At 44.8% G+C, this 20481-nt stretch overlaps 1 protein-coding gene across 1 annotated transcript in view; it reads right to left on the reverse strand.

Moving 5' to 3' along the window:
• LOC126106214 (mucin-5AC-like) overlaps nt 1-20481 on the reverse strand; it is a 100135-nt gene that overhangs the window by 27720 nt on the left and 51934 nt on the right. The window contains exons 5-7 of the mRNA XM_049912445.1: nt 16535-16689; nt 13734-14960; nt 46-267 (exon numbers count right to left, since the gene is read on the reverse strand). Coding sequence (XP_049768402.1) covers nt 46-267; nt 13734-14960; nt 16535-16689 — 1604 coding nt within the window. The remainder of the gene's footprint in view (nt 1-45; nt 268-13733; nt 14961-16534; nt 16690-20481) is intronic.

A 20481-nucleotide genomic window follows, 5' to 3' on the forward strand; every position in this document is an offset into this window, starting at 1 on the left:
CGGCGCCGGGTCCGGGGGCGGCGGACCCATTGGCGGGTGGGCGGCGGTGGGCGGCGGCGGGGGCGGCGGGTCCAGCAGCCCCAGCGATTGCAGCAGTTCCCGCACCGCCGGCGAAAGCGCGTCCGCCGCCGCAGACAGGTCGGGCGTCACCGTGGAGGCGGTGGTCGGGGCGGCGGTGGTAGTGGTGGGCTGTGGGTGGGCGGCGCCGGTCACGGGCGCCCGCGGAACGAGGCTGTCGAGCACGCCGGGGTCCAGCGGCCGGAACGGCTGCACAGCCACCACAAATGTCAGCTTACTTCGTCATCGTTGTACCATCCCACAAACGCAGAAAGACAGTGATCTAGTGTCAGGGTATACTGTGTCCTCACATACCGGGATCCAACCTAATGTTTTTGTTTTTCTTTTCTCTGGCGTATTTTGTGACGTTATGTACCGGGTGATCAAAACCTCAATATAAACTTGAAAACTTAATAAACCACGGAATAATGTAGATAGAGAGGTAAAAATTGACACACATGCTTGGAATGACATCGGGTTTTATCAGAAAAAAAACACCCCATATTGCTAGACGCGTGAAAGATGCCTTGCGCGCGTCGTTTGGTGATGATCGTGTGCTCAGCCGCCACTTTCGTCATGCTTGACCTCCCAGGTCCCCAGACCTCAGACCGTGCGATTATTGGCTTTGGGGTTACCTGAAGTCGCAAGTGTATCGTGATCGACCGACATCTCTAGGGATGCTGAAAGACAACATCCGACGCCAATGCCTCACCGTAACTCCGGACATGCTTTACAGTGCTGTTCACAACATTATTCCTCGACTACAGATATTGTTGAGGAATGATGGTGGACATATTGAGCATTTCCTGTAAAGAACATCATCTTTACTTTGTCTTACTTTTTTACGCTAATTATTGCTATTCAGTGCCATCTGTCGGACATTTTTTGAACGTTTGTATTTTTTTTTGGTTCTAATAAAACCCCATGTCATTCTAAGCATGTGTGTCAATTTGTACCTCTCTATCTAAATTATTCCGTGATTTATTCAGTTTTCAAATTTATGCTGACATTTTGATCACCTGGTATATTATAAATAAGATTCAATTTTTTCCATATAATGGCAATGAATGACAAATTGTTCAAGAGGTTCCAGGTTATTATTACTGCCTCAGTTGCACATATTCACACTTTATTACTGGTTTCGATCAAAAGCATTGATAATCTTCATATCTGAAAAGAAAATAAATGAAATACTAATAAATAACTATGTGTTTAGATGCTCTTTTTTTCTTTTTTGTTATTTCGTACCCTTACCCCTTGTCGGCAGGGGTGATCTGGCAGCAGCACAGTTCCCCGCTCTTGAGCCAAGAGACTGTATAAAATATCACAGAAGAAACTAATATACAAAAGACAGGGATGAAAGACGAAGTTGACACAAGAGAAGGGGAAACAGTGGGAATTAAAAAATACAAAAAAGGAGTAGTCTGATGAGGCATGTTTACATAAGTCCACATATAGATAAAATAGCACTCAACGAGTGCACAGCACATAAACACTGGCGGTGCAGAGAGCACGATTGAAACGGTGTTCACAGTATGAAAACCACAGATGACGATACTTAAAATAGACTGCACTTATGTAACGTATAAGGCAAACACCAAAACACACCAGAGAATAACTAGGTTAAAACTGGAAGGACCTGCCAAGTGAGGGGAGGCCAGAGAGAAGAGAGCGAGGAGGGGGGTCAGTGTAGGAGTGGGGGCAGGAAGCGCTAGAAGGGGAGGAGCCTGTAGCACACCAAAGGGCAGGAGACACTGAGGGTGAAGAAGGGAGCAATCGAGGAAGGAGGATAAGGACTGGTAAAGAAGAAGTGAGAAGCACGGCGGGGGGGGGGGGTGTAGGAGGGAGGGAAGGCGAGGGAGTCCTAGGGAGAATGGGAGAGGAAGAGGAGGATAATTATTTGGGCAAAGCATATCATCCGGGAAAGGGAGACGCTGGCAGCAGGTAGGGTGTGGAGAGGAAAGCAGACACCAAGGAGTGAGGGGGATCGAGGTGGCGATTGGTGCAGAGGATACGGATGTGTTCAGTGAAAAGGATATGCGGGAAAGGGATGAGGTCATAGACGATCCTCACGGGGGATGGGAGATGGTGAGGGAAAGCGAGGTGGAGTGCATGGTATTCAGGGATTTGGAGGGCTTTGTAGAATTTAGGAGGGCAGAGATCCAGGAGACACTGGAGTAACAAAGGACGGGACTGATCAAGGATTTTTAGGTATGGAGGATAGTGGAAGCAGGCAATCCCCATGTCCAGATTTCTTTACATATGGTTAATTATAAATATTACATTTTATTTTATTTTTAGTTATGACATCATTGCCTATGAACGAAACTAGTAATCGTGAATATAAGCAGCTAAGGATGTGATAATTTTTTTTATATGTAACTAGATCCTTTTAGGGTCTAAAACTCCGCTATGGAAGTGGCCGTTCGACATGGGATGTTATTACGATGCAGCATCCACTTGTCTGCAATGTCTGGTCTCATTCGATGCACTCATTTCCTGAACCTTTCAAGGACATCTTTGTAAAACACTTGGTTGACACTTTGTCCTGGAGGACAAATAGTGCAGTTCATGACATGAGTTCAAGGCTTGTAGAAAATAAACTAACGCTACGTCACAGTAAGACTCAGTTTTGCAGTTTCTAACACATAATTCAACAAAACCTTGAGTTTTAAGTTCACAGAATGTGCATATGATTAGTGAAACTGAACACTTCAAATTGCTAGGTGTTCAGATAGATAGTAAAAAGTCGTGGAAAGCCTACGCTCAAGATCTTGTTCAAAGACTTAATGCTGCCATTTTTACTATTCGAACGGTATCTGAAGTGTGTAATAGTTCGACATGAAAATTCAAATACTTAATGGTGCCATTTTTAGTATTCGAAGTGAGTGATCGTTCGACACGAAAATTAATCTACTTTGCTTTTTTTCATTCGTTTATGTCGTATGGTATAATATTTTGGGGTAACTCTTCCCACTCTAAAAGGATATTTTTGGCACAGAAACGGGCGGTTCGGGCAGTAAGTCGTGTAAGTTCACGAACCTCTTGTCGACCCCTGTTCTCGAGTCTGGGTATTTTGACATTGGCCTCTCAATATACGTATTCCTTAGTGTCATTTCTTGTTAACAATATTGGCTTATTCCCAAGAATTAGCAGCTTTCACTCAGTTAATGATAGCAGAAATCAAACCTGCATTTGGATCGGACTTCCTTAACTCTTGTGCAGATATGTGTGCAATATACTGCTGCATTCATTTTCAATAAGCTTCCACTAGAATTCAGAAATCTTAGCAGCAATCCACGCGCTTTCAAATAGAAACTGAAGAGTTTCCTCATGGCTCACTCTTTCTATTCTGTCGATGAGTTCCTTCATAAATTAATCTGATTTATGTTGTATTGTTGATTGCGTTTACTTAAACTTTTGGCTTGACTTTTTTCGGGTTCATAAACATTATATTTTTATCTGTTGTTAGTTTTATGTTGTGATTTCATGTACTGACACGCACCATGACCTTGGACATTTTCTCCTCAATTTGGTCCTGCGGAACTTGACGTGTAAATAAATAAAATAGCGAATTCTCTAGACGCGATTCCCCTACTATGATTTTCTCATTCGAGTTTTTTCAGTCGAGGAGACGGCTCCGCGTATCGCTCCTCACTTTGCCGTTTTGTCTCAGGATCGTAGCCAAAAAGCTAGCATTCATCATCTGTGATCACACAACTGAGCCATTCATTGTCGTTGGCAATCCTCTCAAGAAGATCAACGTACACGTTTCTCCTGTTGTCCTGTTGAGTTGTCAGTTTCTTCGACACCAGTTTGGTACAAACCCTTCGCATGAGCAAAATTTCGGTCAAAATTTGACGTATGGTGAAAGTGTTTAAGTTTATAACAGGTCACCAACTGTCATTATTGTTAAACGTCGGCCGGCCGCGGTGGTCTAGCGGTTCTGGCGCTGCAGTCCGGAACCGCGGGACTGCTACGGTCGTAGGTTCGAATCCTGCCTCGGGCATGGGTGTGTGTGCTGTCCTTAGGTTAGTTAGGTTTAAGTAGTTCTAAGTTCTAGGGGACTTATGACCTAAGATGTTGAGTCCCATAGTGCTCAGAGCCATTTGAACCATTTGTTAAACGTCGGTCTGATCCCATAAGAGCACGCACACGCTCGATATTTTCGTCGGTTTTTGAAGTTGAAAGTCTGCCGGAGCGAGGTTCATCTTCTATGTGTTCTCGGCCATCCAAACCGCAAGGTCTGGGGCGACTTGCCAAGGTTCGCGCCGCTCCCCTCGTCGGAGGTTCGAATCCTCCCTCGGGCATGAGTGTGTGTTTTGTCGTTAGTGTAAGTTAGATTAAGTAGTGTGTAAGCCGATGACCTCAGGAGTTTGGTCCCTTAGGAACTTACCACAAATTTCCAAATTTTCGGCCATCCAAAAATGATTTGTGCCTGCGAAAAACTTGTACTCTTATAAAATGTGTTCCCCATAGGCCTGTTTCAACTTTTCAACCGCCACAGTCGCGGATTCCTCAAGTGTACCACAAAAATTGTTTGCATAACGTTGCTCTAAATATCGCTGTTCTATTTTCGTAACACACAACAAAAACACACCTTCATTGATGGCGCTCTCAGAAACCAACTGTTAGCTGTACGGAGCTGAAACTCGGGCTGAGCACTGGAAGGGATGAACACACTGGTCTACACAAGTAGAACAACGCAGCGTTGCCAGATCGCTCGCATTGTTGTCGGGCTTATTACTTTTCTCACACACCTCGTATTTCCTAAAAAGCGCGTCTCAGCTACTTAACGCCGGGAAAATGTCCTCACGATATAGAATCAGTGGAAGAAAACAAACGCTTTTCAGACAAAGAATATTCAGTATTGAGAGCCCTACGCTATTAACGCGATGGTGACATATAGGTTAGGAATATTTTCGTTTCTAGTACACCGTCTTCAGTCACAATACTTTTTTTTCTGTTTCAGCCCGAGCATGTCACATAGACACACAGTATGATAATAAGCATTACAAATAATTTTTAATTGGCTCTAGTTGGAATAAGTCCGCAGCTCGTGCTCTTGCAGTAGCGTTCTCGCTTCCCGAGCACGGGGTCCTGGGTTCGATTCCCGGCGGCGTTAGAGATTTTCCCTGCCTCGAGATGACTGGGTGTGAAACTTCCTGGCAGATTAAAACTGTGTGCCCGACCGAGACTCGAACTCGGGACCTTTGCCTTTCGCGGGCAAGTGGTAGAGCACTTGCCCGCGAAAGGCAAAGGTCCCGAGTTCGAGTCTCGGTCGGGCACACAGTTTTAATCTGCCAGGAAGTTTCATATCAGCGCACACTCCGCTGCAGAGTGAAAATCTCATTCTGACTGGGTGTTCTTGTGTCGTCCTCATCATCATCAATCATCCCCATTAGAATCGGAGGAAGGCAATGGCAAACCACCTCCGCTAGGATCTTGCCTAGTCGGCGTTACGGGTTTCCCGCATCGTCCCCTACGCTCCTCGGAGTATTCCTTGGAATAAATGGATGTGTTAGTATAAGCGACAATAATATAAACAATGCTTCTTTAATTTATCCTATATTCACGAATTAAAGTGTGTCACTTGAATAGGGTAGTGGTGTCGCAAACGTGTTATGGTGCACAATTTGAAGTTAAAGTGTAACTGTGTATCACCGATGATGAAAATGTCGTGGCCAAATGGAAGAAATCATTAATAGCACTGTATTTATTTCGTTTATCTCTTCTGACATCTTTTTTTCCGCGTGAAGCCATAGTTGGAGTCACAAAAGATGACGGTTGAATTTAGGCTCGTTCTCCGCACCTACGTCACGCATTCTCCGACAGCCTATGATCGTCCGATAGTGTTCTGAGCGCTCTGCCGAGAATGTCGTACGCAATAGCAGCACTAAACCTAATCGTAGCCAGTTATTTAATTAATTCTTATTTCATTGGTTGCGAGCAGGTAGTGATAAGCGACAAATTCTACACATGCAAGTGAGAGACATAATTTGCAGAGTACACGCTTTCGTCGAGTGCAAAGCATATGTATGCGCTTACCGTAACTGTCGCTTGGAACAGACAACAGTACAATACACGTCTTTTTCTAGACCTGCGCAATCAGTCACCTTTCGTGCATCGGACAGTAACAGCTACACTCATCATCATCAGTTATCTGCTATATTAGCAGGTCCTTTGCCTCTCCATTTTCCGCGATCCATTGCTTCCTTCTTAAGGCTGCTGTATGTTGTACCGTCCATCATGTCATCCAGTATCTGGAATCTCTTCCTTCCTCGCTTCCTTTTCCCTTCTACATAACCTTCTAAAACTGTTTTTATCAGTCCGTCATTCTTCCTTAATGTATGCCCAATCCAATTTCTTTTTCTTCTCTTTATTACATCTAGTAACTGTCTTTTCTCTCCCACTCTTCTCAGTACCTCTTCATTTTTTACTCCGTCCATCCAACTTATTCTTTCCATCTTCCGCCATGTCCAGATCTCAAAAGCCTCCAGCCTTTCTCTGTCTTTTTTCCTCATAGTCCATGTTTCAGCGCCATATAGAAGAACACTCCATACAAGACATTTTATGAGTCTCTTTCTGAGTTCTCTGTACAGACCGCTGCAGAAGATTCTCCTTTTCTTATAAGACGCCTCTTTTGCTATTGCTATCCTTGTTTTAATTTCTGTGGTGCACTTCCAGTCGGTGTCTATCCTGCTCCCAAGATACTTAAAATTTTGCACCTGTTCTAGTGTTTCTCCATTCAGCACAATTTTTATTTCCATATTTCCTCCTATTGCCAATACTTTTGCTTTATTTGTGTTAATTTTCATTCCATATTTTTTTCCGTTAGTTGCAATGGTGTCCACCAAATCCTGTAATTCTTTTTCCCCTGTGGCTGGAAGGACCATGTCATCAGCAAATCTCAAGCATCCACAAATTCGTGGAGCCCTCCCTAGATAATGCTGGAATTCAATATGGCGTTTGCTCACCCTTAGCCTTGATGACAGCTTCCACTCTCGCAGGCATACGTTCGATCAGGTGCTGAAAGGTTTCTTGGGAAATGGCAGCCTTTCTCCATGTAGTGCTGGACTCGGGAGAGGTATCGATGTTGGTCGGCGAGGCCTGGCACGAAGTCGACGTTCCAAAACAACCCAAAGGTGTTCTATAGGATTCAGGTCAAGACTCTGTGTGGGCCAGTCCATTACAGGGATGCTATTGTCGTGTAACTACTCCGGCACAGGCTGTACATTATGAACAGGTGCTCGATCGTGTTGAAAGATGCATTCGCCATCCCCGAATTGCTCTTCAACAGTGGGAAACAAGACCGCGCTTAAAACGTCACTGAAGGCCTGTGCTGTGATAGTGCCACGCAAAACAACAAGGGGTGCAAGCCCCCTCAATGAAAAACAAGAGCACACCATAACACCACCGCCTCCGAGTTTTACTGTTGGCACTACACACGCTGACAGATGACGTTCACCGGGCATTCGCCATACCCACACCCTGCCATCGGGTAGCCACATTGTGTATCGTGATTCGTCATCCACACAACGTTTTTTCTCTGTTCAATCTTCCAATGTTTACTCTTTACAACAAGCGAGGTGTCGTTTGGCATTTACCGGCGTGATGTGTGCCTTATGAGCAGCCGCTCGACCATGAAATCCATGTTTTCTCACCTCCCGCCTGTCATAGTACTTGCAGTGGATCCTGATGCAGTTTGGGATTCCTGTGTAGTGGTCTGGATAGATGTCTGCCTATTACACATTACGACCCTCTTCAACTCATGTACGCTTTTGTGCTGTACGTGGCCTTTCACGTTTCCACTTCAGTATCACATCGGAAACAGTGGACCTAGGGATGTTGAGGAGTGTTGAAATCTCGCGCACAGACGTAAGACACAAATGACACCAAATCTCCTGACCACGTTCGAAGTCCGTGAGTTCTGCGGAGCGCCCCATTCTGCTCTCTCACGATGTCTAATGACTACTAAGGTCGCTGATGCAGAGTACCTGGCAGTAGGTGCAGCACAGTGTACCTAATATTAAAAACGTATGTTTTTGGGGTGTTCGGATACTTTTGATCACATAGTGTGTGTCCTTCATTTAATGCTATGCCGCAAACTAAAGCAAGTGCTGCCTCAGTGTATCCATCGAGACTTGAGTTTTAGTTCCGTGACGCGTTGGTCTACAACAAGAAAAGAAAAGTGTGACTGGATCAGGCACGTTACTAACAAAAATTTTCGTAAGCCTTCAAAGCTATGTTCAGCTGTGCCCAGTATGCACTATCTTGCCATGCGAATTACTTGAAGCCGACTTCGTGTCTTCCAGCAGATTTAAACATGTTGCTCACGGTTAAATTCATCTTTGTATGTAGGTTTGTCTAAAACGTAAAAAGCTAGGAGACACGATTTCGAGAAAATGAGCTTATGTGATAGGTTCCGAGGACCTTTTGGTTGTTTACAGCCTTGAAATGGCGAGAGTCAGTACTCTGAAAAAACTTGGAAAGTATGTCGCTGCTACTTCGTATCTCTCAAGTGAGGGTCATAGGTCGACGCAAAGAGATTACAGAGCACGCACTCAAATAAGTTCTGTATGCATTAAAAGGAGGCCGGTGCTTTGCTTTCATTGCTTCACCGCATGTTGTATCTGCTTGGTAAACAGTGTAACAAATAGGTTATTGCTGTTCGTTCTGTTGTAGTATCTCGTACGTTTTCTATCTTTCAACACGGATGAAATTATATCGTAAGTTTTGGATAAACTATCAAGCAGTAATTCAATGAGTAACCTTGGTACGATATTACGAAAAGTCACAAGAAAAGATCAAATGTGCATTCCTGCTTACTTTCGTATTACTATTTCCCATCCGCAGAGGACGAAGACATGTATCCATTTTTTTTTTCAGAGTTCTACCCCGCCTTTAGACAGAATCCCACGAAAATGGTCTCACGTTATCACTGTATCGAAGTGTAGAGTTAGTGATTAAATTAATTATGAGAAGATCTGGAATTGTAAAAGATGGAAGATATTTTTTGATAATTAGACGTCGCGTACTCACCTTGTTCTGTAAGTCTTGGAGAACAATGAAAAGAAATATGTATATGAAACTTTGCTGTAATTATTTTACAAATACTAGTAATCTTATTTAATATCGTGGCCTAAGATCCTGTCTGTACTTCGCAGTTTAAATTACTTTTATAAGACCTACCCCACATTTCTTTGCTGACGCGGAGATATGGTAAATAATGATATATCATGCAGCCGGGATCCACCCTATACTGCCTGTATAAACGTCATTACAGTTGGGTCGCTAGCCAAGTTAGATTTATTTATTTTAATCTTGTTTCTGCTAGCCTTCTGGTACGTACTGTGAATCGGTAAAGTTGTCAGAGTTATACACTGTATGATCAAAAGTATTTCGACATCTTCTGATATATATTTGAGATTTTTTGTGACAACGTTTCCCCGTTATTAAATTTATAATGAATTATATGTTAATTTGTTTGAAAATAGGCATGTAAAGACACACGCGTATTCCAATGCAGTGTTATGTCAAAATTTCAAAGCATTCGGTCAAATTTACGATTACGAACATTAACAGTTTCTATACAAATACATTTCTTGAAAACCTCGAATCTCCGAAAGTTCTCCACGGACTACTTTGAAATTTTAACACAACATTGCATTCAAATACTCAAGTGGTTTTATGTACCTACCGGAATGCAATCTGATGCGTATGTAATAAAAGGAGAATCGTTAACAACATGTAAACGTTGGTTTGTTTAAAATCTTTCATCTTCGGAAAGTTCTTGACCGATTGCGTTGAAGTTCTGACACAACGTTTAAATCTAATGGCGTGTGTTTTAGGCACGTAATTATTTAATATATGTCTAATTTTAAGAAATATATTATATAAATATGTGTATGTAATATATAAAGGGGAAAAATCATTACCAAAGATGTCAAAACGTACATTTCTGATTTACTTCAATTTTTTGCACGTTAGTGTAACAAATGTTTAGACAGCTAGAGACTGTATACACACATCAAAAGAAGTTTTGCATCATCCCCGTTTCCAGAACTCTGAAGATAGGCGTTGACTGTGGATATCGAATCACAGACACAGCCCCTTTGACAGTTCAGAGACGTCACTAAACTCGCCCAAAGCTGTAAACAACCATACATGAGCGGCGCCTATTTGACGGAGGGGGTCCAACAGCCGATCACTTCCAGTCATTCCACCAGGAAGGAGGTACACTTCTCGTGTTCTCTGGAGTTCAACCTTGCCTAGACGGTCAGTACCGCGGTCCGATAGCGTCCACATTGTTACTTTATGCCAGGTAGGGCTCTCAACAGGGTAAGTGTCCAGGCATCTATGAGTGAACCAGAGCGATGTTGTTCGGACGTGGAGGCGATACAGAGGCATGATGACATGCCTCACTCAGGCCGCCGAAGGGCTACTACTACAGTAATTACCGCTACCTACGGATTACGGTGCGGAGGAACCCTGACAGCAGCGCCACTATGTTGAATAATGCTTTTCGTGGAGCCACAGGACGTCGCGTTACAACTGTGCGCAATAGGCTGCACGATGCGCAATTTCACTCGATGGCGAGGTCCATCTTTGCAACCACGACACCATGCAACGGGGTTCAGATGGGCCAGCAACGTGCCGAGTGGACTGCTCGGGATTGGCATCACGTTTTCTTCACCGATGAGTGTCGCTTCAACCAGACCAGTTTGCAGGCAACCCGGCTAGGCTGAACGCCTTAGATACACCGTCCAGCGAATGCGGCAAGGTGGAGGTTCCCTTATGTTTTGGGGTGGCATTGTATGGGGCCGACGTACGCCGCTGGTGGTCACGGAAGGCTTTGTAACGGATGTACGGTAAGTGACTGCCATCCTCCGACCGATAGTGCAACCATATCGGCAGCATATTGGCGAGGCGTTCGTCTTCATGGACGACAATTCTCGCCCCCATCGTGCACATCTTGTGAATGACTTCCTCCAGGATAACAACATCGCTCGACTAGAGTGGCCAGCATGTTCTCCAGACATGAACCCTATCGAACATGCCTGGGATGGATTGAAAAGGGCTGTTTATGGACGGCGTCACCCGCCAACCACTCTGAGGGATCTACGCCGAATTGCCGTTGAAGAGTGGGACAATCTGGTCCGACAGTGCCTTGATGAATTTGTGGATAGTGTGCCACGAGGATACAGGCATGCATCAGTGCAAGAGGACATGCTACTGGGTATTAGAGGTACCGGTGTGTACAGTATTCTGGACCACCACATGGTGTCACCGTCAAATGTCGTCTGACCATGCTGGCTTCTTGTTGCCACGGAAGGTATGGAATCCAGTTAATTTTGGCTCCCTGCATACGATTCTTTTCACTGCCATTGAAAACGATTGTGAATGGCAGTGGGGCCTGGTGTTTCTGTTAAAAAGAATAAACGACGTTAGATTCAAAAACAGCATGTCCAGCTGCAGTTCGGCTTCCCTTAATGGATTACCAGAGAAAACACAACAGTCCGTACCTCCTTTTATACTGGGTGTTCCACCTCTGATGACATCTAGTTGTCATTCTGCGTTACACAGGGGTGTCCGGATACATTTGGTGAGATTTTGTAGTTTCGTGTAACCAACACAGTGTTCCTTCTCTTTCGATCCTTCTATGCGGGTCACCGGGAGATGCAAAAGTCCATACAGAAGTGATAATTGCGTCACCATAAATGATAAATGTGATTGGTGTTCCACATCGCGTGCGCCCCCACTGCACCCAAAGAAGATGTTGACGTACCGTGCGCCCTTGGAAGTATCTGACTTGATCCTCCTTACCGGCATGAATCAAGCAATCAATTGATTAATCGAAGCTTATCATGGAGATGTAAGTGAACAGGGAGGGCAGTAGCACAAAGATATCAATGGGAGCAGTCCACATTTTACTTATGTATTCTGCACTTAAGATTTATAAACAGGAAGACGAATGAAACTTCCTGGCAGATTAAAACTGTGTGCCCGACCGAGACTCGAACTCGGGACCTTTGCCTTTCGCGGGCAAGTGCTCTACCAACTGAGCTACCGAAGCACGACTCACGCCCGGTACTCACAGCTTTACTTCTGCCAGTACCTCGTCTCCTACCTTTCAAACTTTACAGAAGCTCTCCTGCGAACATTCTGGAAACATCCCCCAGGCTGTGGCTAAGCCATGTCTCCGCAGTATCCTTTCTTTTAGGAGTGCTAGTTCTGCAAGGTTCGCAGGAGAGCTTCTGTAAAGTTTGGAAGGTAGGAGACGAGGTACTGGCAGAAGTAAAGCTGTGAGTACCGGGCGTGAGTCGTGCTTCGGTAGCTCAGTTGGTAGAGCACTTGCCCGCGAAAGGCAAATGTCCCGAGTTCGAGTCTCGGTCGGGCACACAGTTTTAATCTGCCAGGAAGTTTCATATCAGCGCACACTCCGCTGCACAGTGAAAATCTCATTCAGGAAAACGAATATTAGGCACCGAAACTGGGAGGAAATAGAGCCAGAAATAGAGATTAGATTTCACATGTCATCAAGCACCATTAAAAATAATACAAATCAATACCAAGGAAGCCACTATAGATTGAGACAAGCGAGACAGAAATAGTAGCAATGAGGAGCGACATTGGAGCACGACATGTCACCTAGCCTGCAGGCTGTAGCATCTCGTCGTGTTAAGCACATTGCTGCAGGCAGTTTCCTTCTGATCGCGTGGATCCCGTAGATCATTTTCGTCTCGTGAACAGTAACCATCATACTCGAATTTCGAATGCTCTCAATAATTCTACGAGCCCGTGAGGCTTTAGAACCAGACTTTTGTCAACACGGTGACTGACGATGAGGTCCTCTGTGATGGACACTGACTACCCGAACGCTACATGTTAACTGCTCCAGGACACCGACGAAATCGAGACTTGGCTAGGTCCTATTTAAAAACATGGTTCCAGAAAAAAAAGCAGACTGTCAGGATGAACTCTTAAATGCGAGTCCCGAAGCAACTTTCCAGGACTGTTAGGTTGGTATTACCGGGCTGGTTCTAAACGCCACATACCTCCCAGGAACGTATCCCTGCACTCGTAGCGTCGTTTTTCAAACCAAGGAGCCACCCTAACGGTCACCGCCATCTTGGTGAGCAATAAACTTATTGATTGAAAGGCGCTGAATTAAGATCAACCTGACCCAAAATTACTCCTGTTCAGAGGGAACTGTGAACGTGATTTGTGGCAGACGAAGTTTGGTTTAAATTGTTACAGATTTTCTTGAGGTATGTGTATAGGTAAATGTCACTAGTTTCAAGCCTCACGCCACTAGGGACACCCTCATGGTCATTGTCTCCATGTACTAAATTTACCTGAAATTGCTCCTGGTGTTCCAGAGCTACGCTGAAATAGACACACACACACACACACACACACACACACACACACACACACACCGATATATATATGTATAGATCCAGAAGGTTCACCAAACTGTAGTTCCCATGTAGCATCTACAAAGAGAAGAGAAGGAACAGATGATAAGAGTGCTCATAGGTAGTCCTCATCATGCATCCACCATCGATTTTCACAGTTGAGGTGCAGTTGGAAAGAATACACAGAGGAAGAAGTCTGTAGTGCTGCAGAGAACAGTCAGTTCGAGTCATACACTGCTCGGCTTTGAGCCTCACCTTGACACTGTCTCCTTGAGCTGCACTGTCCCGCACGTACGACGCCTCGACCGTGGCCACCACATTGGCCGAGTCGTGAGGCACTGGTCTCTTCCTGTGGATGGGCCGTCGCCGCTTGCCGCTGGAGGCTCCAGGTCGACTCTGGGCGAGGCCTGAAGACGGCGTCGAGGCTACCCCACTGTCCACTGGACCACCTGTCAGGCCGTGTGCATGTTGGGTAGGTTGGGTACTGACCTCGAGCAAAAGTGGTCGGCTCCCACTGTCCACCAATGCTCCGGCTGATGATGGTCCACTTTCCTGTGGTGTATAAGGGTGTCCTCCTGGAGGTCTGGCATTGCCTCCACCATGATGAGAAACAGGCCCATTATTTGTGACGAAAGCTGAATTTCCTTCAAGGTGATCTCCTGCAGTGAGGATGCTTTCTGAAGTGATATATGATGGCTTTTTCCTTATGTAAAATGGCTGTGCTTCAACAGCCTGGAAAGGTCTTTGGGTATTGCTGCCAGCCCTGGAAGTGGTAGTCTGGGACTGTCTAATGTGTCCAGAGAGGTCTTCGGTAATGGGCTCTTCATTGTGTGGCTTGATAGCAAGAGGTGGTCTCCAGTCTTCGCTGTAAATAATATCGGCTGCAGGCGATTCTGCATCCAGATTCCCCTTCTGAAATGTAATCCTTGGTTTCGTGTTATAACTTCCAACAGTTATTTCAAAGTTCTCTGGTACAGCTGGTCTCACAGTTTGTGCTGTTACATCTTCTGTGATGTTAATTTGTCGCTTTGCATCTTCATTCCATGTATCTGTCGTTGTTGGAGTCAGTGTTGAAGTTTCCCTATAGCTAAAATGATTTTCTGAAGGTGTTTGGTCAATACTGGTCTGATCTGTCGTAACGCCAAAACTGTATTGGTTGCTGCTTGACTGAACTGGTTTCTTTCTTCTCATTGAACCTCTCAGGGGCGAGTGTCTTTGTTGATTCTTATATCCACTCAATCTATTCGGCTTGCTATGTGGTTTATTGGTCATAGGCCGTTGGATATCCTCTGTCGTGTATTCTGCAGCATGATTCTGGGTTGCAGTATCTTCAGTTGCCTCTGGATATTGCGTCGTCCGTTGGTCTAGCTGGATGTTGCTCGTGGTCGATGTCTGACGTTCAGTGGTTGGTTCAGGGGGTGGTCTCGTAGATCCAATAAAGTCTTCGTCGTCAAAAAAGTTGAAGATCAGCGGTCGTTCAGTCTGAAAACCACATGTTAGACTCCTAGATTCTTCCAAACAACAAAGAAATATGCTTTAAACAACAAGAATACATTAAACGATTATCTGTGGAGTGGATACCCTGAAAAGTTCTTACACATTCACAATATTGGATCACGTTTTCCGACATGTTGTACTACTCAGTAGAGTTGTATTTTTTACATTACCGAGATATGGAAGAAAGAACTATTAGTGCCAGCCTAAAGCTTTTGAAAAGAGGAATCCAGTGATATAAAGCAGGTGACACTTGTTCCAAAATTCAGGCCCAAGTTCTTCACCATCTGATATAGCTTTGGATTTTAAAACAAAAATTATCTTTCTCAGAATGTCATAGCACACTGTGTGGCATAACTGAAACAAAGAAACATGGTTTAACATTGTTCCACGAGTAATAAACGGTACAGATAGCTAGTTCAAACCCTAACAATATATTTATTTCTTAAATGTTTTCCATTGTATATTTAATACAAAATATGAATTTAGTTTCACATAGAATGTTGGTTCATTACCCATCAGCATTAATCGGTGAGACATAAAAAGTGGTACTTATAGATTTCAGTACTGTTATATGGCCCAACACCAAGGTCAGTAACGCACACTTGTGTGGTGGCACTCGAATCAGAGTTAAGCAGGTTCGAGTCCTAGGGATGGCTGGCAAGTGCTGGAGAGGTGCTGGCTTAAAGTTCCTGATCACCAGTCTTGTGTGTGTGTGTGTGTGTGTGTGTGTGTGTGTGTGTCCTGCACTAAATACTTCCAAGCATGTCTACAGCTTCGAGTGACACTGTTGATGGTGAACCATCCATCAGATGGGGCTTCAAGGCCTTGGTGCTCGGGGGGGGGGGGGGGCTTGGTGCTCACTGGAGATGGAGCCATGGTGCTGGGGAGGGGGGGGGCGAGTGGTAGCTTGGTGCTCAGGGGAAGTAATGCCTTGGTGCTCTGGGGAGCGTCTTGGTGCACAGTAGACGGTACCATGGTGCTCTGTGGGGGGGGAGGGGGCTTGGAGATCAGGGGGGCCAGGTCTTTGTGCTTGGGGGGGATTGGGGCCTTGGTGTTTGTAGGACGCATGCTTGGAGCTCTTTCATCATCATCGTCATCCAACATGACACCACAGCAGACACATACACAACCATTACAGTCACCTACTGTTGTCAGGTACACTACATCGTGGAAGATAGGTGACTCTGCACGAAGGACAGAAAAAAAGGTTTGAACACGGCTGCGCTGTCAGCGGCCGCTTACAATGTAAAATTAATTCAATAACAGCCCTCGGTCACAAAAATGAAGTCTTTTGACCTAGGTTTCGGCAACTACTAAGAGTGCCTTCATCAGAAGTAAAACACTGAAACTGGCATGTCATGTATAAAATAAATATTAAGCGATGAAGCTTTAGCCACAGAATTTTAAAAGAGTAAACATAGAATGGGCTGCTCACACATATCGAGTCCGATGCTACCGTAGCTTGACATGTGTGAGCAGCACATTGCTGTAAGCTTTCTCATGAATGAGTTGACGTACATCTCAATGAAGACTAGTGAAGCGATGCAGGAGTACTGTACCTGTTTGGCTGGTGGTTGCTCCTTCCAGTCCTGCCCCTGCACGTGCTCCAGCTCATCGTAGGATGGCCGGTGGTTGGGTGGCACAGTGGTAGCTGGTCTGCTGCGGACAGGTCCAGCAGTCACTCTCTGGATGTCCTGAGCTGGTCGCGGAGGTGCTGCACAGAGAAGATCGCAGGTCACCTCGTGGTGAACAACTTGTTACACAGGCTATTTTATATTGTGATACTTAAGTGCAATTTGACAAGCCATTTGTGTCTTGAAGGATTTACTATTCTCTCCAGCTCACTGACCTACTTGTTAATCACACTTGTTAATTATAAATAATGAACATGGTTGTGGCAAATTGCTATGGGCGAAATTAGAGGGCTAGATGTGCCCTCTGCAGAAATTTAAAGTGAATTATAACTGCTTCAATTTCCACAAAAACTATCCATTTTGGATGATGGCTCAATTGGTGGTATTTACTGTACAAAATTACTGCATATCTCACTCTAAAGCAGTTGTCCTTAAACTGTGACCATGGGCCATATGAGGTCCACATTAAGTATTCGTGTAGCCCACAATTCCCAGCCATATTTATAATATCCAAAGAGCAACTAACATTGGTTACCTGGTAGGTTGGATGAGTAAAGGGACCAAACTAGTAGGTCATCAGTCCCTTTTTCCCTGAAGAGACAATCTACATCAGAGACAACCTACTGTGCAACCCAGGAGAAAAAAACACCAAGATCTACCAAAGGCCAACGAAGCCTAGATGAGGCACAAAAAAGAAGAAAAGGAGACATAGGAAAAAAGGCAGGCAAGGTGCCCTATGTAGGAAGCAGCTGGAAGCCCCCGAAAGCAGAGCGCAATGAGGGGACTAACATCCCCCATCCCAGTCACTTACCAGAGATACTCCATTCACAAACTGCCTAGGAAAAATTAGCAACACAGACAGAGCAAGAGAAGCACAGATAGACAAAAGATGAACAAGTCAAACACACAACGTGAGAGGGGGAGGAAGAGTAAAAGAGCAGGAAGGGTGAGGGCTGGGGTGGACCACCAAGCCCAGACAGCCATAGCCCAGTCTTGGCAGAGGAAGCAATAGAGCGATCTTCCAATCCCTCAATTGGCCAATAAAGTTAAGTAGCCCTTCCTTAAAGAGAGTAGTAAAAGCCCACATCACAAATAGAATGTAAAACTAAGTCAGCAGCTGTGGCATCATCTCTTAGCACCAGGAGTAGTGAATCAGGGAGATGAAGAGTCCGGCACAGGGCTGCTAGGTTGGGGCAGTCTCGCAAAATGTGGATCAAATGGGTACCACAACAACAGTGGGGGTTGAGGGGGAGGTTCCTCATGATAGAGGAGCTGACAGTCAGCTAAGTACATGTGTTAAAAAAAAAAGTACGGTTGATGCGGAACTGGCAAAGGATGGTAGAGTCCTTGCGAGAGGCCTACATGGAGGACCTCCACAGATTCATATTCTCCTTTAGCAACATTAAGAGATTCTTAAGGGTGTAGTTTTCCTGCTGAGTCTTTCTTCTTTTGCTTATGCCATTATCCCGCAGTTGTGCAGGGTCGGCATGGTTAGAAACGGATTTGACAAGGTTAATGTCAAGGCAAGGCTGGATGCCCTTCCTGGCTGGATGCCCTTCCTGCCGCCACCCCGTATCCCCTGGGACAGAATAAGTGTACCCCAGCTGGCTGCGTCTAGTGTAATCCATGGAATAGTGTTCATATGTCTGCGAGTCATGTAACTGAAGCGGGACGTGGGGACCACTCCTGTATTCACCTAGTGGGATGTGGAAAACCGCCTAAAGACCATATCTAGGCTGTCCAGCACACCACCCTCGTCGTTAATCCGCTGGGCTGATTCGATCCAGGGCCGGTGCGCCAACCCGAGTCCAGAAACCAGCGCATTAGCGCTCTCGGCTAACCTGGCCGATCAGTTTTCCTGCTCAGTAACAGAAAAAAATACTTACAGGTACTGTGATATTTTAACATACGTTGAATTTTTTGACACTGGTGAATTTGACCACAAGCTAAGTAAAGTTGGCTGCTTGCCTCTGGAGCAGGGCTGCGACTGCGGGCTTAAAGAATGTGAGAGAGGGAATGTTTTATTGTTTGTCTTCCATTACTGGTAACTCATGGCCATGCATGACTTGTACCAATAACAGCTGTGGTACAAAGTTCGTCACTGAAGTACCCTTGCATTTCTGAATGCGCACTTCAGTGATGAAATGCTGTACTTAATTGCAGCGAGGAGTATGGAATTAAACTGAAGCTCTGGTAATACTGTGCATTGAGCAGAAGAAAAAGGACTTGCGAAACATTTAGCAAACATTTGTGATCGTGTCTCCTATTGCATACTGCATTTAAACACAAGTTCAGTTACTGTTATTAATTCATTAATCACCCACTCCCACAAACAATGTGACAACACTTCATGAGGGAACCACATTTTCAAAACTTAAGCGTATCTAAGGGCGGCACAACCTGAAACACAGAATGCTTGGCGTGAAGTGTTCTGAATGGTGCCTACTTTTAACGATCACTCTTTGTGGGCTAGTGGCCAACTTATTGCGCCCTTGCTATAGCTCAGTGGTGGCCAGGAATTCGACTCACGAGCCGTGCTGTGCTCAGCCTGGTTGCACGCTTGCCCTACCACCACAATGTGCTGTCTGAGGCAGTGGAGGGAGAACAGGGGGGAAACTGCGAACCGGCCATATTTAGATGGCTGCGTGTGACTTGGTTTCATATTTCTCAACAACATAGATGACAAACGAAACTAATTTTTAGTATTTTTTAAGTATTTTTGTTGCGCTGGAAACATAATACAATTTTTATCTGGTATGAACTATTGGCATACAGACACAATTTTGCCGGCCGTTGTGGACGAGCGGTTCTAGGCGTTTCAGTCTGGAACCGCGCGACCGCTACGGTCGCAGGTTCGAATCGTGCCTCGGGCATGGATGAGTGTGATATCCTTAGGTTAGTTAAGTTTAAGTAGCTCTAAGTTCTAGCGGACTGATGACCTCAGATGTTAAGTCCTATAGTGCTCAGAACCATTTGAACCATTTGAACAGACAATTTCACAGATTTTTTCACTCATGTTGCCACGAAATCATGACTTACTTAATTTCATAATAAGAAAAGGTCTTTCCCACACATGTTGTTGTTGTGGTCTTCAGTCCTGAGACTGGTTTGATGCAGCTCTCCATGCTACTCTATCCTCTGCAAGCTTCTTCATCTCCCAGTACCTACTGCAACCTACATCCTTCTGAATTTGCTTAGTGTATTCATCTCATGGTCTCCCTCTACGATTTTTACCCTCCACGCTGCCCTCCAATACTAAATTGGTGATCCCTTGATGCCTCAGAATATGCCCTACCTACCGATCCCTTCTTCTAGTCAATTTGTGCCAAAAATTTCTCTTCTCTCCAATTCTATTCAATACCTCCTCATTAGTAATGTGATCTACCCATCTAATCTTCAGCATTCCTCTATAGCACCCCATTTCGAAAGCTTCTATTCTTTTCTTGTCTAAACTATTTATCGTCCATGTTTCACTTCCATACATGGGTACAAATACTTTCATAAACGACTTTCTGACAGTTAAATCTATACTTGATGTTAACAAATTTCTCTTCTTCAGAAATGCTTTCCTTGCCATTGCCAGTCTACATTTTATATCCTCTCTACTTGGACCATCACCAGTTATTTTGCTCCCCAAATAGCAAAACTCATTTACTACTTTAAGCGTCTCATTTCCTAATCTAATTCCCGCAGCATCACCCGATTTCATTCGACTACATTCCATTCTTCTCGTTTTGATTTTGTTGCTGTTCATCTTATATCCTCCTTCCAAGACACTGTCCATTCCGTTCAACTGCTCTTCCAAGTCCGTACCTGTCTCTGACAGAATTACAGTGTCATTGGCGAACCTCCAAGTTTTTATTTCTTCTCCA

This window comes from Schistocerca cancellata, chromosome 10 (genome assembly GCF_023864275.1).
Source record: "Schistocerca cancellata isolate TAMUIC-IGC-003103 chromosome 10, iqSchCanc2.1, whole genome shotgun sequence".
NCBI classification, from domain to species: domain Eukaryota; kingdom Metazoa; phylum Arthropoda; class Insecta; order Orthoptera; family Acrididae; genus Schistocerca; species Schistocerca cancellata.